The sequence below is a fragment of the Taudactylus pleione genome, unplaced genomic scaffold, assembly GCF_031769625.1.
Source record: "Taudactylus pleione unplaced genomic scaffold, aTauple2 ptg000507l, whole genome shotgun sequence".
NCBI classification, from domain to species: Eukaryota; Metazoa; Chordata; class Amphibia; order Anura; family Myobatrachidae; genus Taudactylus; species Taudactylus pleione.
The window spans coordinates 611452-638768 of NW_028284909.1; the positions used below are offsets into that span (position 1 = coordinate 611452).

The 27317-nt window shown below is 43.5% G+C and overlaps 1 protein-coding gene across 2 annotated transcripts; it reads right to left on the bottom strand.

The window, feature by feature from the left end:
- Positions 1 to 221: 221 nt before the first annotated feature.
- PRX (periaxin) lies at positions 222 to 26589 on the bottom strand. 2 transcript variants are annotated; one of them, XM_088450119.1, is made up of 6 exons: positions 26535 to 26589; positions 25641 to 25742; positions 15044 to 15157; positions 13215 to 13374; positions 12812 to 12999; positions 222 to 10112 (listed from the first exon to the last, which is right to left on the bottom strand). In XM_088450119.1, exons 3-6 carry the CDS (start codon positions 15068 to 15070, stop codon positions 3927 to 3929), a joined length of 6561 nt encoding a protein of 2186 aa, XP_088306245.1. In that variant the 5' UTR covers positions 15071 to 15157; positions 25641 to 25742; positions 26535 to 26589; the 3' UTR covers positions 222 to 3926. The 2 variants fall into 2 exon arrangements, with proteins under 2 accessions (XP_088306245.1, XP_088306246.1); XM_088450120.1 differs by lacking the exon at positions 25641 to 25742 and having other exon boundaries at positions 26535 to 26550.
- Positions 26590 to 27317: the final 728 nt, after the last annotated feature.

A 27317-nucleotide genomic window follows, 5' to 3' on the forward strand; every position in this document is an offset into this window, starting at 1 on the left:
TTAGGCACTAGGGGGAGAGTTAGGGATAGGCTGGGAGAGGAGGGAAGGCTTTAGGGTTAGGCTGCAGGACAGGTGGGCTAGGAGGAGGGATAGGACACTTACCTTACCTGTTAGGATGCCGCTGTCTGTATTCTGAACGCTGGGTTCCCGCACACAACCCTAGTACAGGACAAATTTTTGTATTTACAAAAAAAAAAGACACAACTCCAACACTTCCAAGTCTTCTGGGGTTTTTAATGAAACGTTTATTAAAACATTTTGATTAAAGATTTGATTACTACATCAAAACACCACTTAAAAAAAATAATAATAAATCCATAAGCAGAAGGAGGTTAGTTGGTACTTTACAAAACAATGGTTGTTTCACTTCAAATATAAAGTCACTTTTTTATTTCTTTTTAATAATTAACAATAATGGTAATACAAAATAGACATTATACACCTTGTAGTAGCTTCTATATTTTCACAATTATGTTTACACAGAAATACATGTGATGTTATTGATGGCGAACACGGATGTCACATCAGTCTGCAGGGCAATAAACTCTCACACGCTAAAATCATACTCTAACCTGCAAAATACAAAAATACCACAAAAACATACCTATTTTTCTACACACGCCTGGTTCTTACAGCCTCCAGTTGTCTCTGTAGATTTAGGCATGGCCTAGCTCATGCTTCCCCTAGGGTACATGAATGTCCATAAGTGGCGTGCATGTGTGGTATGAATGTTACCTAGACCTCAGGAGTAATGCAGAATTATGTTGGCCATTTTGGCTTTAACAGCATTGGCAGGAAGTGACGTGGTTGGAAAAATGTTTGGCTCGAGATTTCTGAAATATGACTAGAATGTTTTAAGGATTTGACATTTGAGTCAGAGAATAATCTATATGATCCTTTATTGATTAACTCTGATAACTGTTTCTTCTGTGTTACATAGAACATAGAAAGTACAATCTGTGTTGAGCAACTGCTGGCTTTCTATGGCTCTGGGGGAGTCGCATTTAAATAGAAGTCTTGGGTGCGCCTATATAACTTGTACCAGACTCCTATGTATTAATAGGATTGGTACCTAAAAGGATAATTCCACGCACCAGTTATATCTCATCCCAGGTGTTTACTTGGCCAAGGCTCAATGTTCACAGGGGTCAGCGACTCCCTAGATGAATGGTTACTGTACACTGCCAATGTTCTGTTGTGCACTGACAATGCTCTGCCCTTCCTGCGAGAATAAGACGCAGGATCCAGAGGAGCAGCAGCAAGCGTGCACAGCACGTCAGCAGACCCGGGTAAGCTAACTTTTGGGCAGGGCTATAACATCTGATGTTCCATCCAAACAAATTGTTTAACCAAGTTTATACTGCAAAACCGGTACAAATATCTAAATCATAACGTTTGGAAGATGTTCTGAGGATAAAAATTAACTCTGTAGCAAATGCAACTGAAATGATGTATCTTTAATGTGCGCCGATCGCCTAAAAACCCTGGAGGCAGCCATTTTGTAAGCTGAGTCAGAATTTATGGGAAGTGATAAACATTGGTTCAGCACACAAAATGGCTGCCTTTGCTGTGTGATAAAATAGGAGGATCAGAAGTTTGAATAACAACTTTAATATAGCCTATTATCTTCATGCAGCCTTGTTTAGATAAAACAGCCAGGGAGTCTTTTTTCATAATGCTCAGGATAATGTGTTCCGCTGGGGTAGTTAGGCTCAGTATAAGCGCACATAAAGGCACCTGTATACCTGGATCTGTGACCGCGATGACATAAACAGGAATCTTCCGTGTGCTCAAAGGGTCACTTACAACAATGCATTAAAAAAAAGCATAGTAGGCATCGCAGTTAGGCATTTTTATTCTACATATAGGCTCAGTTATATGCCAAGCTCATGTATATTACAGTGTAAATTGGCAGAACTGTGCAGAGACTGAAGCATTCCTTGCTGGTCATGAGTTGTCAATACTTTTAGCTATCTAAAAATGCCATTTTGTTCTCCAGAATGCTATTATTTAAATGAGGATTACGTTTTGAAGGAGGTGCATTTTGGGGGACTATTGCCCATATAGTGGGGGGCAGCACAGCATTTTACTTTCAATGTAAAGGAGTAGGTTCATTAAAACTTCTAAAAGAGAAAAGTTGAGGTGTTGCCCATAGCAAGCAACCTAGAACATTCTAGGACATGACAGCTTCAATCTGATTGGATGCTATGGGCAATTCCTCCAATCCAACCCCATGTTGTTGTTAGTATCTTTTTTTTCTTGCATCATGTGAGGTGGAGGAAACTAAGACTTGGCCTATGCTTCCAATGGGATGTCTCTTGAAAATTCTAGACACACTTTATAAAGCAAAGAGACATCTGGAGTAAAACATTGTTGAATGAACCCCTCCCTCACAGTCTCAGGATTCACTTAAGACTTAAATGGAGCAAATTCGAGGGTTGGCCATAAAGTGCCAGTAAACGGCATTTTAAAGTAAGTGCTGTTTTGACGGTTGCGGGTATTCACATTTGTACGCCATTCCACCGTTGCTGCTGTACGAAAATATGGAAAATTACGCAGCCTCTGGCGCCACATGTACTGTGACGCAAGCCAATGTCTTTGCAAATCCACAGTAATATACCTTGACATATGCGCAGATGGTCGATAATCTCTCAATTGTGACATCGGCATAGAAGAGGCGTGCTGTGCCCACGTATTTCTGCAAATGGAAATGGATTGCACGTCCGCAGATTTTGCAAGTAGTATAAGACCTTTAATGCCTGAGAAATAAGTTTACTTATTTAATGTATGTAGTGTACTGTGGGATAAGCTGGCCTAGCGCATAATTATATATAGAATTATGGTTATTACCATCTTGGACAAAGAACAGGTGACGGAGCGCCACTCCAAATAAACGGGCAGCAAAGTGAGCGAGTTCTAGGTATCAAAATATCTTATTTACCTTTTAGCATTTAATAATTTACCTGAGGACCCTGGAATTATTTCTGTCACCTAACCGTAGGATCAGCAATGGTATGATAAATGTAACAAAGGATTGGCACATGTGGTTGTTTTGTAGGTAGAGATACATAAAGTGGATGTATATATATATACATATACTAGATTAAATGAAACAGATTATGGTCACTGAAAAACTCAGCGCTGGCAAAGCTGTGGTGTGCTTGAATATTAACATGAGTATTAAGGCACCAGCAGGCACTGTGATCATCTAAGATAAAGGCAATATTCACATTTAAAAAATATTTTAAGTTTGTGTTAAAAAACAAACAAAAACATATTACATTAGCAGATTACTTGTTTCTCAAGTAAATGTTCAGAGAAGCTGTTCACGTCACTCAGACCACAACACCAGAAGTGGGGTGACCACCTCTAACAGCCACGCTATACGTGGAACTTTCGTGCCCACAGCATTTTAGATTTAATCCTCTATTTTTGTAAAAGCTGTTTTAAGACATGAGGATCTTTAAATGTAACCAAAATGAAAGCACTGAGGCAACAATTCCCATCCTTTGCTCTAGCCGAGCTCTCTGTTCCTGGAAATGATCTCTCAAGGAAATAAATTCCTGTCTGCTCACCATAAGAAGTGGTAGCTACAACACTACACACCATTGCAGTTACTAAAGACAGACCATTTTCTGGACGACCCACATAGCATGGTATGAAGCCAACACAATGTGTCACGCATTTTGCTTTTAAGATCCCTCACGCATTTTGCTTATAAGATTAAATAATGACTGATTCAAAGTGATTAATCTGCTTTACGCAAACAAAAAAAACAGTCACCTTGACGATGACCTCCAGAGAAGTCATTCAGTAGAGATGCAGGAGAGATTAGAGCAGAGAGGTTATTTTTGGAACGTGCGGCCTGCAGCTTTTCAGACTACAGTAGTTGTTGTATGAAGTCCTTAACTAAAACAGTCATTGTTTTATATGGCCAGTGTCTTCTCTGTTACAGTCTCTGTCTTGATTTGCTTTGTCGTTGTAACTTTCAGAAAACCCAGGGTGTTCTCCTCCTCTTTTATTGTTTGTTCTTCCTGATGAGTGGTAAAAACCACTTGGGGCAGGCTGATTTGGAAACCTGTTTGAGAGCTCTCATCTATGTTTTTTTGTGTCTCTGTAGTTGTTTCCCCCTCTGTCCCTGACTTTGTGCTCAGAGATAACTTGGGTATCTTATATTTTGTTACTTTGTCTTTGCTGCTGTCCCCCTCCATTTCTTTCTCTATCCCACTATTGTCCACTCTGTATTCTCCCTTAGATTTACTTGACAGAAATCCAAGGGAAATCCGACCTCTCCCCGACTTTGAGTCTCCCTCTCCAACGTTTTCCATTGTTGCCATTTCAGTTCTTGCAGAGGAGCTAATCGGGTGATCCTCGCCCTTCTCTTTTTTCTTGAAACCAGAGAAAGTGATTTTAGGAGATTTAAATCTGGAGGAAAAGGAGCTCTCATTGCCTTCCTCTTTGGTCTCTTGATCTTCGGTCTTTACCAACTTTAGATTCATTTCGGAGTCTATTTCTTTGCCTTTGTACGGTGAAGAAAATTCAACTTTAGGAAATTTGAGTTTTCCATCTTTCACAACACCATCCTGAGATCCATTTTGAATAGATATCTCCTTCTCCCCATTTAAATGGCCAGAGGAACTGGTACCATTTACATTTACCTCTCCTGAGTTTGTTTTCGAGGAAGAAAATCCTAACCTAGGAAACTTTATCTTTCCAGACTTAGCTGTGTCATCAAGACTCCGGTCAACATCTGACCTTGTCGAAGCTTCAAATTCTCCATTGACTTCTACCCCTTTACCTTTACCTCTAGACCGACCAAAAGAAGGTTTCATCTTTATTTTTGGTAACTTAACCTTTACTTCTGGACCTTCAGTTTCCAAACTTGTGTCTACATCAGATGATAACAGACCTGTACTTTTGTCCTTGACTTTTCCTAGAGAGAATATATGCTTTTTCTTCTTCCCCTCATGATCTGTATCATGCTCAGAGCTTAATGTTTTCATATTTATCTCACTGTCTTTTGCTTCTGACTTTAATTTGGGAGCAGAAAGCTCAACATCCCCAGACATAGCTTTAGGTAAACTGACTGCAAACTTAGGTAATTTTACTTTGTATTTTCTTTCAGCATCTTCTTCAGTCATGCCATGGTGTTTGTGTTCATCCTTTGTCTTACTGTCCTTCTTTGGAGAATCACCTCGTTCCATATTCTTCAGCTGTAATTTTTCCCTATCCACTTCATATTCGGCATGTCCTTTGATTTTTGGAGTAGATATTTCCACATCTGGCATTTTGAACAAAGACTTCTGTCCCTCTGAATCATCATCAAGGGATACATCCATGCCATCATCTCCCTTCCGTCCTAGTAGCCCAATTGTTGGTACCTTAATTTTTGGCATTTTGAGTCCCAAGTCTATTTCTAAATCCTCAATACTTGATGATTTGGTGCTTTTTATCTTTTCATCTGCATTGGCCTGACTACTTCCCATGGAAGTTACTAGTCCATCACCTTCACCTCTTGAGAACCCAACATCAGGCAAAGAGATTTTTGGCATTTTGAACCTTAAATCTGCACCTTCCACAGATGGATGCAATGGTTCTGTGCTAATGTCTGTTGTCTTTGTTGAAATCCCAAAGGATGGCATCTTGAATTTAAATGTTCGTCCATTGTTAGACTCTTCATGATCGGAGACCTTCACATCACCTTTCACAGTCTTTTTTTGGTCACCTTCTGTCTCCATGTCCTCCCCTCCTTCTCTTTTAAGAGATCCTACTTGAAGCTTTGGCATTTTTATTCTAAAGCCTCTGATACCTGAATCAGAACCCTCTTCTGTTTTGGAAGACTTAACATCTATTTTACCAGTGTCTTTATCTGTAACAGTACTGGGGCCACCTATTGTAGGCATCTTTATTTTTGGCATCTTAAATTTGAGGTCATGTTCTTCACCTTCGGGGCCACTTAATTCTGCTTTTGGCGTCTTTGATAAATCAGCTTTCACATCATCCTTGTTTAGGCTAATATCTAGCTCTAGTTCTGGAGCCCTTATTTTAGGGGTGGACATTTTTGGCAGCTCCACTGATGGCAAACCGAATATTGCTTCAGTGGTACTTGCTTCAGCACTTGAGCCATGCATTTTCATCTCACCTTCAATGAAGGGTATGTCTTCTTCATCTAATTTAACTTTGGGAAGTGAAATATCAAAATGTGGCATTTTTAGTTTAGACCCTTTCAATTTGACTTCAGGCTCAGTGGCTTTAGATTTAGCACCGCTCATGTCCATCTTGGCTTCTGACTCCCCAAACTTAGGCAATTCAACTTTTGGCATTTTTAAGTTTGTAACATTTTTTTCCAAACTAAGAGCAGCGGCATGTTCCAAAGATGTCTCCACACTTGTTTTGGATAAACCAAAATCGAATTCTAGATCTGGGACAGAAACATTGAGGGATGGCAGCTTGGGTATTTTTAAATCTCCTTCATATGTTTTAATATCGGCGTCAGAAACATCTACTTCAGCTTTTTTTAAGAAGGTACTGTCTGTTTTGACACATGGGACAGAAATTTGTAATGAAGACACTTCCGTTGGTGCAGAGACTTCCAGAGACGGCATCTTTATTATGTCACTACATTGAGCCTGTGAGATTTCCAGTCCATCTAATGTTTTTGCTTCTGGCTTTCTAAGGGCGATATTACCTGTCTGATCACTCTTTATTCCAAGGGAAGGCAAAGACACCTGAGGGACTTTCACATGGATATCGGGCAGCTGAATGTCTTCTTTTGAACCTTTTACAGTTAGGTCAACTTCTGGTGCCTTAATTTTTGGAGGTGACATTTTAAATGTAGGCATTTTAATGAAAGATGTCTTTTCATCACCCTCTTGGGTCTCTAACAACACTTTAGCTTCCTGCGCTGCTGTTTTTATTTTTTTTGTTTTCTCTTCAGGGAGGCTGAGCTCCAGTTTTGTTTCAGTTACATTTGCATCTTTTCTTGATATTCCAAATGAGGGCATCTTGATTGCTGGCATTTTCATTTTTAGTTCCTTGCCTTTCCCCTTGGCTTCAATACTGCTTGCACCAAGTTCACCAGAAGAAGCCTCAACTCCCTTTACCATTTTAGATTTTCCTCCTACTTTAACTTTCTCCATTTCTTCATCACTTCCTTTGCTCTTACCAAATTTTGGCAGAGAGAATTTGGGAATGTTGAGCTTCACATCTGGAATGTCAATATTGATTTCATGTGGTTTGTCTGTGCTAGAAGTGTCTGCCTTCGGCACTGCAATGTCCACTTCTAACTTTGGAGCTGAAATGTCAACAGTGGGAAGTCTAACTGATGGAAGTGTAACTTTTCCATCAGAAAATGTATCCGCTTGGCCAGCAGAAACATCCACCTTCCCTTTGCTAGCTTTTACATCTATTCCACCTTCAACATCCTGTTTTGATTTTGGGAACATTATTCCAAATTTAGGCATTTTCATTTTTGGTCCTTTTATAGCAATATCTGCGTCCCCCTCTGCATCCGTTGGTTTTACATCCACTTCTCCACCTTTCTTGATTTTGGGTCCAGAAATTCCAAGTTTGCGGAGAGAAAACTTTGGAGCTTTCCATTTAACTTCACTCACACTCAGATCCTCTTTACTTGATAACTCAACTGCAGCTTTTGGTATGCTTGCATCAATGTCCACATCAGGAAGTTTTGGTGTAATTATTGCAACAGAGGGAAGTTTCACTGATGGAAACTTTATTCTGGATTCTGTATCTTCTACCTCTGGTTTTTCTAGTTTCACTTTAGGTGACATGGCATCAGACTTTACTTTACGCTCACCACCCTTGGCTTCCATGTTTGTAGATTTCCCTACTCCAATCTCAACTTTTGGCAAACTCATCTTAACCTCTTTATCGTCTATGTTCAATCCAGGCCCCTTCATCTCTGCAGCAATGTGTGGTAAAGAAATGTCACCTGTGATCTTTGGAACATCAAGTTCAACATTCATATTTTTGGTGACATCACTAAGTTTAGGGAGGTTTAGTTTTGGCATCTGGAATTTCACATCTGCTTTTTCCAAAAGTGGCTCAGCAGCCTCGGTTTTTACTTTTGGTAAGTTTAGGTCAACATCAAGGCTTGGGGCATCAATCTCGAGTGTGGGCATTTTAATAGAAGAAAGCCCTAGTTTTGAATCCCCAGTTTCCCCATCAAATGCTATTGAATCAGACTCTACTTTTGGCAGCTTCATTGCTACCTTAGGTTTTTCCATCGAAATACTTAAGTCCCGTTTTGGTGATGTTATGCCAAGGTCAACAGGTTTAATCTTGGGAATAGAAATATCCAATTCAGGGACAATTATTTTATCATCTTTTAAAGTAAGGTCTCCAATTTTTGGAAGAGACACATCAGGTTTTCCAAGTTTTGCTGTCATGTCAAATTTAGGTAAGGAAACTTTGGGCATTGTAAACTTCAAGTCATCCATAGCTGTACCCTCCAACTTTGGTGCTTTGATATCTGCCTTTGTTTTAGGAACTGTGACCTCCAGTTTACCTGGTTCACTGTCCTGGACTTTTGGCAATGATATATCTACTGATGGCATTTTAATTGAGGGGAATTGTAGATTTCCTTCCACATCTTTTGAATACTCTCTCTCTGAACTTACCATCTCTGATTTATCTTTGGACAGTCTTATTCCAAAACTGGGCAAATTAATTTTAGGTCCTTTCACTTTAATCTCCTTATCTTCAGTTTTCCCAGCTGTCACTTCTGCCTGGATTTCCTGAGTATCACCCTTTAAACCTACCTTAGGAAGACTTATCTTGGGCATTTTGAGTGAAACATCTGGGATTTCAAATGAGCTCTCTGCTTCAATTTTCTCTGCTTTTCCATCAGCATGTGGAACACTTGCAGCATAAACATCTTTAACTTTCATACCTACCCTAGGAGGGCTTATTTTGGGCATTTTTAGTACGACATCTGGAACCTCTACAGACTCAACAGTAATGTCTCCTGACTCCAGCTTGGGAACGTTGATGTCAAAATCCACTTTGGGAGCACAAATGTCAAGAGATGGCAATTTTATGGTACTTCTCTCACCATCAGGACTATCCCCTTCCAATTTTCCTTTAGGGAGAGAAATACCAATTTGTGGGGCTTTTGTAGATGGTATTTTAAATGTATCCTCAGAAACTTTCCCCTTAAAATCTTTTTTGACTTGTGGGGGTGTTATTTCTGGAGTTTTGCTGAACATACTAAATTTTGGCAGTTTGATCTGAAAGCCTTGCCCAGTAATCTCAGGTGTCTCCACTTCAACAGAGCTATCAACTTTTGGCAAACTCAAGTCGACATCCACTTTAGGTGCTGCTATTTCAACTGAGGGCAACTTTATTTCAGTTTTTTGCCTTCCATCAATCTGAACAGCAAGGTCTGGCTCCTTTTGTAGTTGGGGTGTGCAGATTCCAACTTTTGATATTTGGGGCATGCCGAGCTTAGCTTCAACTGCAACATCAGCCAATGGCATTTTAATTTCAACATCTGGAATTTTAACTAAGGTGCTTAGTCCAGGAACTTTAACGCCTCCAGAAACCTCTGGCAGGTCAGCTTTTATAGATGGTAGCGGTATATCAAGTTCCACTTGTGGAGCCTTGAAAACTTTTTCTTCCTTGGTGTCTGTTCCAATCTTTGGTACAGAAACACCAATTTGTGGCTTGGGAACTGTGACATCCACTTTAAGCTGTTTGGATTTGAGAACAGATGATCCAGATTTCACTTCAACCTCAGATGCAGCTTTCGCTGAAACTGCTTTGATGTCAGGAACATCCACAGACACTCCTCCTGCAGCAGCTTCTTTTACTCGAAGTCTTGGGAATTTCAACTTTGGTCTTTTTTGTTCTGTAGCGGTTACTTTGGCAGAAAGTTCTGTGCTCTTAGTGTCAGTAGAGGATTCTGCCCCACCCATGGTCTTTAATAACTTGGAGAATTTCGGGAAGGAAAACTCAACATCTACTGTCGGAATGTCCATGCTGGCAGCAGAAAGTTCAGAGCCTTTCACAGCTTCCATGGAAACTTCTGAGTCCTTGACTTGACTTGGCAACTTCTTCTTTTTCTTCTTCACTGGTGTCAGGCTCTTAACCGTCTGAAATAAATCAGCACATCCCATAAGTCCATGCATTTTGGTGTAATTACAACAATATCTTTAATTAGCATGCAAGCCTTTAATGGTAATAGATCAAAGCTCAACAGGCTGTTCTAAAGGAACCTGAGGGACATCCACATTGCAAACTGAAGTCAAATATTATTCAAACATAGCAAATTATAAATCTCACCAAGTTGACACTTGTTAACTAGTAAGCAAACCTAATGCTACCTCTCAGCAGGACAATTAGCAACTGGGCTTGCTGAGTCCACATACTTAAGAAAAAAGGGACAAAGCCAGGAACATAGGGTCTCATTCAGAGCTGCTCGTAAGCGGCCGTTCGCTCGTTCGGAGCGATGTTAGCACATCTGCGCATGCGTACGGATTGTAATACGCACGCGCGAACCAGTCAGTGCGGCCAGAAATCGTTTGTTCGCAATATAGCGAATGCCTGCTATTTTGAGTGACAGGAGGAGGCGTATGTGGGTAGAAACAGGGGAAGGTGCTTGAAAACGGGGAGTGGAAATCAGAACGCAGGTGTGCTTAAAGGTCAAAACGGGCGTTTTTAGGGTGTGCATAATTAAAACAGCAGCGTCATCGACCACGTCACTTGGTTATTTTATAGCCAGAACTGCTCGCAAGATTGCGGTAGGAAAAACCAGCCACAAGAATAGCGAGCAGTTTATACGCTGTTCGATGTACTCGATTAATCTATTAAATAGCGGACATGACGTATGGTGCGAGCGGCCAGGGGGCGTATTTTTGCAAAAAGCGACCGCATGTTTTGTTCGCTCGTTCAGACATGGAGGCGTCAACAGACTGCAAAGAGCGAACGGTTCATTTGAATAGCCACCCCGTTTTCCTGAACGACCGTCCGCAAATAGCGTCCGTCTCTGAATCAGACCCATAATTCCTTTGCCAGTGTAATACAGGTAGTCTTGTTCCTACACCACTATATACATAGGCAAACCTACATAGGGGAAGGCAAATTATTGCAATTTTGCAAAACTGGCGCAATTCCGGCATATTTCACGAAAAAGTAAGTGGGCAGTGAGATTGATGACATCTGACATCTGAGACGTATCAGTATACATGTGGCCTATTAGATCACAGTCAAAACCTATATAAACCAGTTTGGGGATTTTATAGGCAACTTCTTCTAGGCACTTAAGCCAAGTGTTAGGTGCCTTCAAGAAATTGTTGCACACAAACATCTCCTTTCCTAGTCATGAGTCACAGTTGTAGGACCTACAGGTTGCTTTCTCTGAGCTTTCAGGACTACCTGATGTCCTGGGAGCACCTCACTTGAGTTTGGTATCAAGCTTTCCTGCGTCTTGCTATGAGGCCCATATACTGAGACAGTGGTCTATCAGATTCCTGCATATGAAGGCCAGGGAGGTTCTCTGTTGGGAGGATCTGGCGCAGGTCTTCCTTATAAGAGCAGGAGTTAATTTGGAGTGTTGGGCCCTCACCGTTCCCTGCTGTTGCTCTGTGCTCAGCTCCCAGCTCCTCCGTTATTTTGCACTTAATGTTGGAGAAATATTTTCATGAGATCTCCAGATTCTGCTTGACATGGAGCAATGAATTAATGTAATCACACACCAATGGCCACAACTGGATCTGGTCACAGACTAGCCCTGTTCAGGGCACAATTTTCTTTGTGACTGAATCTAACATCATGCCCTGTTTTTGCTTTGCCAGGTGCACACTGACTTCCTCTCTCCTCGTTACCCTCTGCCTCTTCAAATCCCTCGCCACTCACTCGTGGGGTCCTCAACCTCCTTTTCCTGCACTAAACTCATTCTCCCCTCTCCTTCCACTCACCGCTATACACAGAAAACAAACAATTAACACAGAAAACCAAATATCCTACAGACACAGGCTCACAGCACCCACACACACAGAAAACAGGCCAGACACACAAAATACAAAGGCAAAAAAGTATAAATCAAACAAAAGAGCTAAACACACAAATGCACAAGGACAAAGCAAAATTCACAAATAGAACTCATCAAGCACCAAAGATACTCTGCACCCCGCTACACTACAATCTCCTAAACACCTTCACCTATCTCCTTCCCAGACCTATCAAACTTTAATATGCACAAGCACAGCTTATATAGCACTAATAACACCTAATGCTTACAATTGTCTTACATAGAAACCGTCCTATGTAATGAAACTTGCTGCTTTATTGGCCACTTTATCACAGATTTCAGCTTGTGGCCAATTGATGGAAGTCACCATCAAGCTACATGGCTACCTTCTAAATTGACACCTATGACATCCCGCGACTTCCAGGTCAAAGTCGCCAGAAGCGACTTTGAAGTAAAGGTTACCTTTACTGGGCTCTGGTCATAAATTGACACTTCAACATTGACACCTTACTAAAACATGGTGCTTTCTAAGGGTTGGAACGAGTTGGTGGGATGTGTGTCTTGTTCATTCCTGTTTTCAGCCCATGGAGCTACTGTAATTGTTGTTATTACGTGAAGTAATTGAATCTGTCCCTAAGATTTATTCATATTAACCATGGACACTGCATGGATGTCTCTACAGAGATAGAACCTATATATATGACATTATGTATTATTGACCCACCCAGTCAAAATGAAAGATTTTCCTACAGATGCAAATTTGAGAAATGTAATAATCCAGTTTAAACTCCATTGCCTCTGGTGGTATGTGCCTCTACTTACCATTTTTGGCATTTTTGCCTTTGGACTCTTCACTTCCACGGTGCCAGGGGTAACTGTTACATCACTAGATGGCACCGTCCTCTTCAGGCAGTAACCAACTTTATAATGCTCTGCGTACTGGAGGATTTTCAATGCATCTTCATATTTAATGTTTTCAAAGTAAACTCTGGCACTGATGATCTGGTCTCCTGTAACAGAGAGAGAAGCAGGAATTAGTTGCCCTTCAACAGAGGACTCACCTAGAACCATAGAACACATTCCTCAGATAATGCGACTGCTTCTTCTCCCACTGAGGTACTTAGTTAAGTCTTTCTTCATGTACAAGATATCTGCTGCTGTAAGAAATCAGCAGAGGAATCTACAAGGAAACCAAACTGAAATAACCCTCCACCCCACATTTTACCTTCAAGTAGAGGCAAGGATTTGGAAGCCGGGGAGTCCTTGAGGATATCTGATATGAAGAGTCCGTCTTTGCCTCCTCCAGAGATGCTGATACCAGTCATCCCAGCCTGTGCCTCAGTTTCCACTATCACCTCCACCATTTCTGAGGCTCTCAGCTTTTCCTGGTATGAAAAACATTGCAGAGACCTTAACTACAAAAGCCTGATTTAAGCGTTCACTAACCCTACTTCACTTTCCTTACATGTTCTCTCTTCTGATTAGCTGCACCATGCTGGAACCTAACTTCCAGCATCTACAGCATTTCTCACCAGGACAATTGTCCTATATATACTGGTCCCTCCTATCAGTACAGCTCTATCTCCCTACCATTTCTATGGCTGCTGATCTCCATACCTGATCACCCATATACAGTATAACTCTCCCATCACATCTTTACCAGACATTACCTGCTCTCCCTACCTGATCATCCATATATAACTCTCCCATCACATCTTTACCAGACATTACCTGCTCTCCCTACCTGATCATCCATATATAACTCTCCCATCACATCTTTACCAGTCTCCATCTGCTCATCCTACCTGATCATTCATATATAACTCTCCCATCACATCTTTACCAGACGTTACCTGCTCTCCCTACCTGATCATCCATATATACCTCTCCCATCACATCTTTACCAGTCTCTATCTGCTCATCCTACCTGATCATTCATATATAACTCTCCCATCACATCTTTACCAGACGTTACCAGCTCTCCCTACCTGATCATTTATGGTACCTGCTGATCCTAACTGATCATCCATATATAACTCTCCCATATCATCTTTACCAGATTCTCCTGCTCACCCTACCTGATCATCCATATATAACTCTCACATCACATCTTTACCAGACGTTACCTGCTCATCCTACCTGATCATTAATATATATCTCTCCCATCACATCTTCACCAGACACTGCCTGCTCATCCTACCTGATCATCCATATATAACTCTCACATCACATCTTTACCAGACTCTACCTGCTCATCCTACCTGATCATCCGTATATAACTCTCCCATCACATCTTTACCAGTCTCTATCTGCTCATCCTACCTGATCATCCATATATAACTCTCACATCACATCTTCACTAGTCTCTACCTGCTCATCCTACCTGATCATCCATATACAACTCTCACATCACATCTTTACCAGACTCTACCTGCTCATCCTACCTGATCATCCACATATAACTCTCCCATCACATCTTTACCAGACTCTACCTGCTCATCCTACCTGATCATCCACATATAACTCTCCCATCACATCTTTACCAGACTCTACCTGCTCATCCTACCTGATCATCCATATATAACTCTCCCATATCATCTTCACCGGACACTACCTGCTCACCCTACCTGATCATCCGTATATAACTCTCCCATCACATCTTTACCAGACTCTACCTGCTCACCCTACCTGATCATCCATATATAACTCTCCCATCACATCTTTACCAGTCTCTATCTGCTCATCCTACCTGATCATCCATATATAACTCTCACATCACATCTTCACCAGTCTCTACCTGCTCATCCTACCTGATCATCCATATATAACTCTCCCATATAATTTTTACCAGTCTCTACCTGCTCTCCCTACCTGATCATTCATATATAACTCTCAGATATCATCTTTACCAGATTCTCCTGCTCACCCTACCTGATCATGAAGTTATCATCATTAATGTCCTGTGTGCTCCACACAGGTGTAAGCATCACTGAATGCTAGGAACAAATGCCATATAATTCTTGATGTATATTTTGCAATAAAAGGGGCTCCCACCTCTGTGATGTTGATGGTGCTCTCCATCTTGGGTTCCTCTTGCTCTGCCAAGTTTCTTTGTCCTTTCTGTAGTAAAACTTTCTTTAACTCCGCGTGTAGCTTTTCCTTTTGTGCCTGAAAGCAGGAGACGCCCATCATAAGCCATCAAGTGATCTCATCACACCTTTCTTGTTGGTGGGAGTAAGAGAATAGTGAGTGGTGATGGTCACATAACATTCAGGGGACATTTACATACATTCTTTATAGCTTTGGGCAACATTCATTCTGTGTAACACTCATATACGGGTATAATACGTCAGTGTCAGGAGTGGGTGACCATCTAGGGAGAGCATTTGGAGTTTAGAACAGTCACTTATGTATTGAATTCTTATGAACTCATCATGTTTTTGTGGTTGGACTTCTTCCAGGTTCCGGGGGTTTCCATGTATTCGGGGGACATGGAAAGAAAGCGTTCTCCTGCCAAATGCATGGGGCTTCGGTCATTAGGCTAGTTTCCACCCATTGATCCTCTTACTTGCCCAGCTGTCAGGGAAATAGGAAATTTCCAGGACACTAAATCAAAGTCTGTCCATATACCCAGTTGCACGCAGCTATGCGGTCACACTGACCATATCCATCCAAGTAGCAGTCACCACTATCAATGCATATTTATACCAACCTAATACCATATTACACAACTTAATATGTTCTCTAACTCCATGTATTGTCAGACACAAGTTACACATACATACATTATTAGAAAATGCTCCCACCTCTGCTGTGTTGCCATAAGTCTCCAAACATACAGTATATTATAATCAGTTGAACTTTAGATCAACTATTATAAACTAGACCACCGTACCAGAAGATGGCCATATTGACACTGGCTGTTATTTTAAATTAGCAGGAAATGAGAAGGGGCACTCTAACGAGCCTCACAAGTGAGTTGGGCAGGAAATTTCTGTGATTTTATCCACAGGAAAAGATTCTCGTTTTGATATAATGTGCAGGATTAGTTCTGAAGGTTCTCTGCAAATGGGGTATGGCGATGAGGGCTTCTAAAGGGTAATGAGGTCCTGTGTATCAGGCACCTCTGCTGGATAGAACCTTTGAGACGTTTGCATCTATTGAGTGGGGATGACAAGCTGCAGTGGTTTTTAAACCTTTACTATCCCCCAGTCTAACAGAACACGGCTTTCATCAGCCCAAAGGAACGCAGATTAGTGATGGATTCTTTCTGAAAGACCATGATGAAATAAATTGCCTATTCAAACTGACACACTATTACTGTAATAACTATGTATTAAACACACTCGGAATTATTTATGAGCATTTTACTGTACATAGCTTGGTCCCACATGCAGCAATATGTCAGTAAATGATCATACCAGAGAATAATACAGCTGAGACTGATTGGTCAATTTTGCCCAATAAAAAAAAAATTGTCACAAGACCGGTATGAGGCATGATTTATGGATCTCTTTGCTGTGAGACTTTAGGATGCTTTGAGACCGAGAGCCATAGAGAGCAGTTTTTCCATCCTTAATCCATGGAATCCCGGCAGGCAATAATATTAGAGTTATACCCAGATAAAAGCAACTAATTGATTTGGCTAACCATTATGTCACATTTCCCCACTCCCTCTTTCTCTGACCATCATCTCCTTTCCCTTAGCCTTTCATCTACTCTACCCGGATATTTTCTTCTCCTCTCACCAAATTCACTTCTCTCCATCATTAATACCTGACTTCCCTCTACAACAGCAGCTTTACTTCTGCCGTGGACACTGTTGCTCCAGCTACAGTATCACTCCACACCTCATCCCTGGCAGATGCACGCCTCAACTTTGGCAGATGCACGCCTCAACTTTGTCAAATCCACGCCTCAACCCTGGCATTCCAAATGCACAAGATACTTTCAAAAGTGTGCATGAAGCACTGAGTGGCACTACTTAAACTGTTTGCTTTCCTCCTATAGCCCTGCCCTGTCCATCTTCATACAGTTTTACTTCAACACTCTTTTCTCCTTCTGGTCTTCTAACTCCCATCTTCTCTTCACTACCATCAACTCCTTCCTCCAGATCTACCTGTCCTCTCCTGAGCTCCACATCCCTCCCCCTTGTGTCTCAAGCTGTTTTTCTGCTATTTTCTCCTGGTGTCCCAGCGCTCTCTTAGTCTTAACATGTCTAAAACTGAACTTATCGTCTTTCCACCCTCACAAGTCCCCTCACCTCTCCACTTTTCAACAGCTATTGACAACATTGCCCTCATCCCTGTCCTACAAGTCAGCTGCCAAGGAGTTAACCTCAGCCCTCCTTCTCTTTCAAATCCCACATTTATGGCCTGGCTCCCCTAGCCTGTAGAGTCCAAATCATACTCCTCACACTCACTATAAGGCCTTGGCCCAATGCTCTTCTCTCTACATCTGTGACCTAATCTCCCTCCACATTCCCACCTGTCCACTTCACTATTCAAATGACCGACCCCTTTCTTCCCAAATGATAACATCTTCCCACTCCCGTCTCTAGGAATTTCCCTTGTGCTGCTTCCCACCACTGGTACTCACTCCATTTCCCTATCAGACTCTTCAGGACTCTGCCAAGCTTCACATGGGCTCTCAAAACCCATTACTTTATCAAAGTCTTCCAGTTCTCCTCGTAATCAATGCCTTTTGTCCTCACACATGTACTCACCTCTATGTGTCACCCATGTCTACTCCTACCAGAATAAACTCACTTCTGTGTTTTGTTTTTTTGCAGCAAGCTTTGTTGTCAATGCCATACAGTCTTAGGGATGATATTAGACAAAAACGCCACATACCAGCTTCAAATCCAATGAAGTGAGTTGACAAATCATAACCACCCAAGTGAATGATTACAATAAATGGAAAATAAAAAACTGTACAGGTTGAAGCAGACAATCAAACAGGAAATGCCCCCAACATACCCCTACATACCCCTGACACCTAACCAATACTCAAATGTTCAAGAAACAGATTTAAATTATTTGAAGTGGAGGTCTTAGCCACCCAAATAAACAATAACCAATAGCATAGAAATATTTACAATCACCTGCAAAGGACTCAAGAAGAAAACATAACTACCAGAAGATACCCCCACAATTGCAGAAATAGACAGACCCGTCACCACAGCCGATGTAGCTGCACCGCTTCAGAATTAATGGGTACGGAACTCTGCAGGGAACAGACTGAGGAGTATATTTACTAAAGTGCAGGTTTTTAGAAGTGGAGATGTTGCACATAGTAACTAATCAGACTCTATGGGGCACATACAATTGGGCGCGAGGTTTAGCGAGGTAAAAACCTTGTGGCCAATTTAGGAATAGTGTGGGTATGCGCGCTACCAATACCCGCGGTATTCAGTTAAAAAAATAGTGGTTGCTGGGTTTTCAGCTCTGAAAATCCCACACTGCGTAAATAAAAAAAAAAAAAAAAACTCATCACCTACCTGCCCGGGGGTCTCCGCAGCTCCCGGTGGCTTCCCCTTTCTCTTTTTACTGGAGAGGGGGCTGCTGGGAGTCCCGGGGAGGCTCCAGGGGCTGGTGGGAGGGGCAAGGGCTGCTGGGAGATGTAGTTCTCTCAGCACCCATTCCGGGGGCCATACGGACACTGGGGGGGTCACACACACTCATACACACTTACAAGCACCACACACTGAAATACTCACCCTGCTGCAGAAGAGCCGGCTCCCAACACTGGATGAAGAAGACAACGCTTAAGAAGGTGAGTAATCATGGACTAATTAAGCTAATTGGAAACTTCCAATTGCTTAATTAGTCCTAAGAGGGAGTGCCGCCGGCAGGGCCATAACTAGGGTAGTGCGACCTGTGCCATGGCACAGGGCACCGCAGGGCAGGGGGCGCTGTTCAGGCCTGTCAATTTTCCTGTTTATTATCATTCTCACTAGCAGCTTCCTTTTATTTTATCCCCAGCATCTCCTGGCCTCCCCTATCTCTTCCCTGGCCCTTCCCCATGAGACCATGGCCCTTTTTCGGGTGTGTTATCACCCTATTTAAAAAATAGGGGGGGGGGGTGCCAATGCTCTTTCTGGCACACGGCACCAATAAGACTAGTTACGGCTCTGTCCGCCGGGGTCCCAGAGCAAGTACCACTGATTTTTCCTAAAATTCACAACTTTAGGCATAATCACGCATAATCTGGAGGTGCGTGAAAAAAACCTCCCGGCGCGCACCAAAAAAAAAACACGCACCTAATTGAATAGCAAAAAACCTGCACCTGCAGGAAAAATCTCGCAGGTGCGGGTTTTTTGCAATTCTCGCACTAAATTGAATATGCTCCTATGTATCATTTATCTAGCACTTTGTAGAAGATAATAGCTAGAATCTGATCGGTTGCTATAGGCAACAACTCTACTTCTAAATACCCGCAATTTAGTAAATATATCCCTGAGAGTCAGGATGCAATCCAAGACCCAACCAAATTCATATCTAGTCACCGGCAAACCATCCTGATGAATCAACAACACTCCAGCAACTCTGGGCTGGTGCACTAGAAAAGATTACACCAAGGATACAGGACAAATCCGGGAATCACAAGCAGACAGGGATGCCCCCTGATTTCTTTCCAATTGGTCTGTCTTGGAACAGGGAGTCCGGTATAAAACTGAAACATTATTCACAAACAAGTATGGACCAGACCTTCTGTATATTTAAATTTAATCCGGCTTTTACACTTTACTCCTAAGCAAAGACTACCTAGAGGCAGTCCTCTGTGTACTCTCAGTTGGGGGGAAAGTACCTCTCTCTTAAAGTAACAGTATTCTCCAGGAGTGACAGAGATAGAGCGTGATTTACATAATTAGATATTTAGGTATAGGAGCCCCTGTCCATGCATGTGTATGTAAAGCCCCCCTCTACAGCATTTTGCATAAGCCACACCCCTTTACATTAGGTCACGCCCCTGGGATGTGACGGAGGTCCCAGGAGAATTCTGCCTAACGGAGTGTGTGGAGACTGAGAAACCCCAGAAGATAGACATGTGCTCCCCCCCGGAAGGGAAGATGGGCAGGGCCGAGTCAGCTGACACGATGCCCCTCTAAAGCTGGGTACACATTAGCAGTAATGTAGACTACATGTCATCCGATCAGGCAGACGGGCACCGGATTGTGTAATGTGTACCGAATGCCCGATACGTCAGCCTGGGAGCGGTGCGGTTGTCTGTCACGCCACTGGGTACACACATCGTTAAGTGTGTACCCAACTTTAGGCACCGAAAGTACCTTAGATGCAATATAAAGCTCCTACTCGTGGGTGTGAGGATTGACCCTCTAGAGAGAGACCACGAGAGAAAGCTGGGCAAAGAGAGAATCTGTAGCCAGAAGCCGCAGTATGAGCAGCCCAGCAAAGTCTCCATGATGCAGCACCGAGGAGAGGGTAATAGCTGCAGAGGTATTGCTGAGAGGGAAGTTCCCAATCATATAGAGATTTACTGTTAAGTGGGAAGAGGACACCCCAATGCATAGAAACCTCCACAACCATTAAAGGGGGGGGAGGGTTGGAGCAGTGTGGCTATAAGAATCATCCCTGTAGGAGAGGGGTGGGCTGCATTGGAGAAGTCTGTATAATGCTGTCCCATGTAAAGGAGAAGGGTGCAAAGAGGCAGATATATGTGTGACCATCTGTATATTCCTGTCCTTTAGGGAGCAGAGAGAGGCAGACTGAGTATGAGGCATTCTGTACATTATCTACAGAAAGGCAGAGGACCTCATTCAGAGCCGCTCGCACTGAATGAGGGCGGCCGCTTTTAAAAAAAAAAAAAGCCGGCCCCTTGGCTGCTCGCTAAGCTGTGGGTGACCACCCACAGCTTTTGCGAGCGGCTAGGTGATGGTCGCAATGGTCGCGACCATCGGGCTTGCGACGAGACCCTTGCGGTAGGGTATCATCTGCCGCAAGCCCCAGTGAGCTTCCGGCAGATGAGTATAAGTTCACTACTGACATCACTGGTGATGTCAGTAGGGCCGCCCACAAACGGCAGGCGTTCCTTCAGGAACGCCTCCGTTTGTCCAACCACTACCCCCCACCCCGCCTACAAAACAGGGCGAGCTGTCGATTAACATCGACAGCCGCCCTGTTTGTAGCGAGCCCCGGAGCGAGTGAATTTCTCACTCGCTATGGGGCTTGCGCACGCAATGCACAACCATCGACCCGCTTGCGAGCGCATAGTGCTTGCGAGCAGGTCTGAATCAGGCCCAGAGTGTAGCAGCACACACGGGAGGAATAATGCATTTGTGCAGGGTGTGTCCTTCATTAAAGCAGCAGAGATGAGAGCTACTCGAGAGATGTGTGTTAAACTGTGGAACTACAGGCACCAGCCAGCGTTGGGCCAGGTGGACCTGTGTGTGCAAAGCATCTATTGTAACTGTGGTTTAAGTGCTGATGAAGAGGTGATGCCACCGTATTCATAAGATTGTCATATACCATCTGACATGCCAAGTATACGAGCTGGAGGGAGAGGAGAAGCTGCTGTAACCATATTCCTTTAAAGTAAAGTGCAGGAGAAGAGAGATAAACTGGTATATTTTTATAAGAGAAGTTCTGGCGCCCACAAATTATTCAACAAGAACAGTTGCTGCATATACCTGTGCCATTATGTGACTGTTATAAAGCCTGCATGGGCAGGGATCCCCTTCTTAGGTATTGCCCACACCATAGGGCGCTTTCCTGGGGCAATGGGGAGTGTATCACTCCAAATGCACCTTGCACAACACCGCACACTTAAGGGGTTACATGTACAATAGTACATCCCTGCGACATTCAATTTCTTATTGCTGTGAATAACAAATGTAATTATTGGGTCTAGGACTCGATAATTAGTAAATATGCCCCTTAGGATGATGTCTTTTATAAACATCTCCTTCCCAATCTATCCTCTCTGTTTTGTAAATTGAGACAGTTCCCCACCAGGGCCGTATTATTCTTCAGGCTGACTAGACTGAAGCCAAGGGGCACCGCAGGGACATGTTGCAAGGCACACTCTAAAGCTGGGCATACATTAGACGGTGTTTATCCAGCACGACATCATCAGCAACTGGACCCGGCATCCTGGCAAGTGAATACACACTTGCCGATGCCAGGTCCCACAGGGGGGAGGGACGTGTCATGCTGCAGGCATTGTTAGCGATATCCCCCATCGACCCTGCAGTAGGGCCGACGGGCAATGTCGCTAGCAACCCGCGGGAGTGTACATATCATGGGTACACACTAGACGATGAACCCGATATGTCGCTCCAATCCACAGGATTGGACGACATATCGTCTAGTGTGTACCCAGCATTAGTCAGCTCAGGTTTGTTTTGAGACAATGGGGGGAGGGAGAGACAGCGGATCAATAGCGCGCTAGTGTCAGGGTTGTTATACCTCCACGAGAGGACCGTGACCGGCACCATTACAGCTGCTGTCACCGCGGCTACCTGGATGAGATCGCTCTCCTCCAGACCTTAGCACACACAGGAATCGGAGATTACGCAGAATCTGCAGGTATTCCAGCTGCCCAATAGAGAACTACCACCGAGTGCAGAGCAAGGATACCCCCAGATTAGAGGTGAAGCCAACTGGAATGAAGATCCGGGAGGCACACACCAGGACGGATGCTGCAGCCTACTGGTAAGTGCACTGTGTGGGACGCCGCCACGACACACACGCACGCGCGCGCACACCCCCCCCCTCCCGATAACTACCTTCTGGATGAGGGAGACCAAATGGTGTGCACAGCAAATGAGAAAAGACCCCCACCCACTGCAAGGTTCATCTTACACATCCCATTCCCAGTGTACTCTGCAGACAAGCCACAGGAAGATATCTCCACTATTTGAAATATGCAGTGGAACACCCTAAAGGAGCCATCTTATCTTGCCAACAGCTTCTCTGACAACAGTCTTCCCGCGTTGGATATTTTTTACAGTATAATTGAATGCAGGGTTGCCTACCCTCCCGATTCGGGCGGGAGCCTCTCGATAAACGGGTGCAGCTCCCGCCCCCCCGGAAAGGCAGGCAAGCCTCCCGCCTGCCGCCGCCGATCCCCCGACCCCCCCCCCCACCAATACCTGTTGAACCCCGGCAGTGTGTGGGGGGGGTGCTGACGCGATTCACGCTGAATCGCGTAATTTTAGCCTCACCCCCTGCTTCACAATGCGTTTTTTCTGCATTGTGTAGCGGGGGCGGGGCCAAAAAAATTATTGTGCGGCCCCGCCCCCTGTCACGCCCACAAAACTACCTCAGCCCGTCCGGCCACGCCCCCTTTTGCCGGTCACGCCCCCTGTTCTGCCGATCTGGCTGCTCCCTCCCGGAAGGAGCAGCCAGATAGTCGGCAAGTATGATTGAATGTACATTTTGTTAGGATTGTCTAGAGAACTGTGTCTCCATTTTTAGCAACCTCATAAACAGAAACTCACACTATACTGAATCCAGTCACTCCATTATTGCCTCAGATACCATACACTCTGCTCCATTTCATCATTTGGTCACGCTGTATTAGACCATATACTGTTACCAGACCCACTCAACGTGCAGAACCTGTAGTGGGGGTGAAAGAATGAAGTACCAGTTAGGGCCCAAAAGCCTAGGGGCCCCCCGTCCCCTACCTGGAATCATTATCGTAGCTGAACCACAAAGCATTAACTAGATAACCAGGGGGCAACTAGATGAATATGAGGTAGGTACACCCCAACACTTCCCAATCACTTGCCAGTAGTGAACTGTGCTTGATGCATAAATGTGTAACCAGCCAACTGCTCAAGGTAAATAGCAGCAATGAGTTTCCAACATGTAGTATCACACAATTTGGTGGTAGGGGTTAGAGTATGTTATATAAAAAAAAGTACAAAGAATCTGAAAAAGTATAACAATTCTCGTCATTTATATTAAAATTAGGAATATGAGGCGCACTGAATATAGGGCACACTGTAGACAATCAGTCCTCGTCTCCAGTGTGCCCCCAATCACTTAGCAGCTGACTCTGTCTGTTTGGGCACTGAGTTACTGACTGCTATTGTTATTTTCTGTTGTTTCTGTTGTTCAAATGTATAGAAATCTTATTAAGGGGCCTATTCATCAACACTAAAATAACGTTTTTAAGGACATTTTCCTTAATTAACGTTATTTTAGTATTCATGAAGAGACTTAACACAGGAGATACTGTATCACGGATATCTCCTGGTTAAGTCCCCCTGGGTTAATTTCGACACTTCCGTATGGGGATATGGAAATTATGCTATTCATCAAATTCCGAAAATTATGTATTTTCCGAATCTGATGGAGGTGGCGAATAGCAGGTGACACTTACCTGTGTCAGCATGGGCAGGTCACCCGGCGTTTCCCTCCGGCGCTCTGGTCCGTCCTCTGGCTCCGTCTGCTGTTCTGACACTTGTTCTCCAAGCAGTACACAATAAAGTTTAGAAGAAAATTTTTTTTATTTTTTTTTCTAAACTGTACTGTGGTCTGCTGGGAGAACACGTGTCAGAACAACCACCAGAGCTAGAGGTGCTGCAGTGGGCAGGTAAGTGCGGGACAAGGGGGGAGGTATGCAGAGGTTGGATGTGGGGGGACACAAAATTACCACAGCTGTAGGCAGTGCTGCGCATGCGCTGGTTTTACGAATGTAACAGCGCATGCGCAGCACAGATTACAGCTGCGGTAAGTTAGTGTAGACAGGGAAAACTATCTATTTCCCGAAAAGCTATCATCGCAAAAATGACAGCTTTTCGAAACAGACAGTTATGGAGAGGAGGAATGATGATTTCCTCCGGTAATTAGGTAGAACTCCATGCGAGTTCTAAACCTAATTACATCCATCGATTATTTAGGTATGATGAAGAGGCCCCATAGAGTGTAACAATAAACAGTAATTTAAATTCCACCAGGCATATAAAATGCATTCTGTGCTCCTTATTGACTGTCATATTTTTTTCCTGTACTTTTCTACGCCCTTTGTATGGCGCGGTTGACTCCTATAAACAAAGGACAATAATGTCTCAAACAAGGAAATAAGCAAAACATGAGTGGTCGGAATACTGGAGAGGGGGACAGAGATTTCCCATTATCACACATTAGAGTCCATCAGACTGGAGAGGAGATAAATTAATATTTCAGCAGTTTTACAATATGCTGCATTATAATACAGACATGGGGGTATATTTACTAAAAAGTGGTACTTTAGAAGTGGAGATGTTGCCTATAGCAACCAATCAGATTCTACTTATCATTTATCTAGCACCTTCTAGAAGATAATATCTAGACTCTGATTGGTTGCTATGGGCAACATCTCCACTTCTAAAATCCCAACCTTTAGTAAATATACCCCTAGGAGTGTTTACCCCATGTCCATTCTGTCTCTGTGTGAGACAGATATACAGCAATGCACAGTATAGGGCGGAGGATGACGACAGTTTGATTATCTCTATTACTGGACACAGCTGACAAGCACACAAGGATTGGTAGAGCTAGTATTAGGTCCCAGCTCTCAGCTGCTCATCATTTAATAACAGAGCACAGGATGTGGGGTGGAGGAGATGACCCAGCTCGCTGGAACTTCTCAGCCCAACATCCTTTTCCCTTTCTTCTAGTGAATGAAAGGAAATTCTCACCGCTCGATCTGCGTCTTTGATTTCCTCCGGGGACAGGTGGGGGCGGCTGGCGGGGGGAGACCTCTGCTTCAGGGGGCTGAACTTCTCTTTTACTTTTACTGGCTGCAGAGGAAAATAACACAATATTAGTAGCCCAGGTAGGTGAAAGGGAAATGGTTAAAAGATGAGATACTAAGTGTAGCTCCGCAGCAATGATTCATAGATGTGGAACTTATTGTACTTTATAATAACTTACATCACTTGTACAGTATGTAATACTGGGAGGTACAGCATGATAATATGGTCTATTTCAATGTGGATGGTAACAAACCTCCCACCCTCCCAAGCAGATGGAACGGGAACACAAAAGAAATGTAGGCATGTTTGGGATAATCATTGATCGGTCCTGAGACTAGTGGGCAAACCAGATGGATCAATCTTTATCTGTTGCCCTAATCCAGGGGTGGGGAACCTTTTTTCCACCGAGGGCCATTTTGATATATATAACATTATTTGTGGGCCTGGTGCAGGCCACGCCCCCTCCTTGTGACATCACACAGGGGCAGGGTCACAATCGACGGTGATTACAGAAATGCCCGGACCATCCTGAGGATGCTCCAGGGAGCTGTAAGAGCGGCTGGGTGACCGTCTGAAGCGTCCTAAGGAAGCTCCAGGCGTCACTGCTGCATAGATTCTGGCTGCAGGGCGCCATTCTCAGCACCCTGCTAGCCAGATGAGGGTAGTAGAAAAAAGCTCAGAGGGCCGATAAAATGATTCCGAGGCCCCCCGGGCCTGAGCTTCCCCATCCCTGCCGTAACCTGTGCTACAAACAGGTTTCACCGCCTTATATAGCTAAAGTACACCGGTATGGAGCAGCCGCCCAGCAGAGGCAGTACAGGGAGCAGGAATACTTACAGGAGGTTCAGTCACTTTGCGGGATACATGCCTCTGCAATCTCTCTTCCCCTGCACCTATGAGAAGAACAAGGACTCAATCAGTTGATGACCCATTATAAATAAATAACACATTTCAGTATTATAATCCATAAATATAAGTGGTATGTTCCACTTAGGCAAAATAAATAAATACAAATAAAATAATGTCTCTATGCCACTAAAATCACATTTTACATGAAGGCTGGGGCAGATTTATGAAGACTGGTTCACAGGAAAAATATGCTACAACCTGCAGCAGCCAATGAGGTGTTGAATGCACTTTATACATCATAGTATCATACTTGCCTACTTTTGAAAAAGCATTTCAGGGAGGTTGTGAAAGTAACACCTATGAGCGCGGTAGTAAAGTGGGCGTGTACTGCTACATCTGAGAGGTGTGTCGTAAAACTGACTTATGCCGCACATCCACTAGGCGACTGTGAAACGAAAGCACGATTAAGACATTGTAATCGTGCAGTCGTTTCACAGTCCGTGATGTGCCTACACTGAACGAGCAGTCGTTCAGTGTAGGCACATCAATCATCCCCGAACATGGTCAACCTGACGACGACGTCAAGTTGACCAGCATGTTTGGGCGATGATAGATGTCAAAAACGACCAGCGGGCGCGCGCATCGCTGGTCGTTTTTCACATTAAAATGCCCGATTTGCAGACGATTAACAAGCGATTGAACGATAACGATGTTGTTATCGTTCAATCGCTTTGTTTAATCGCGTAGTGGATACGCGGCATTACATCCAAA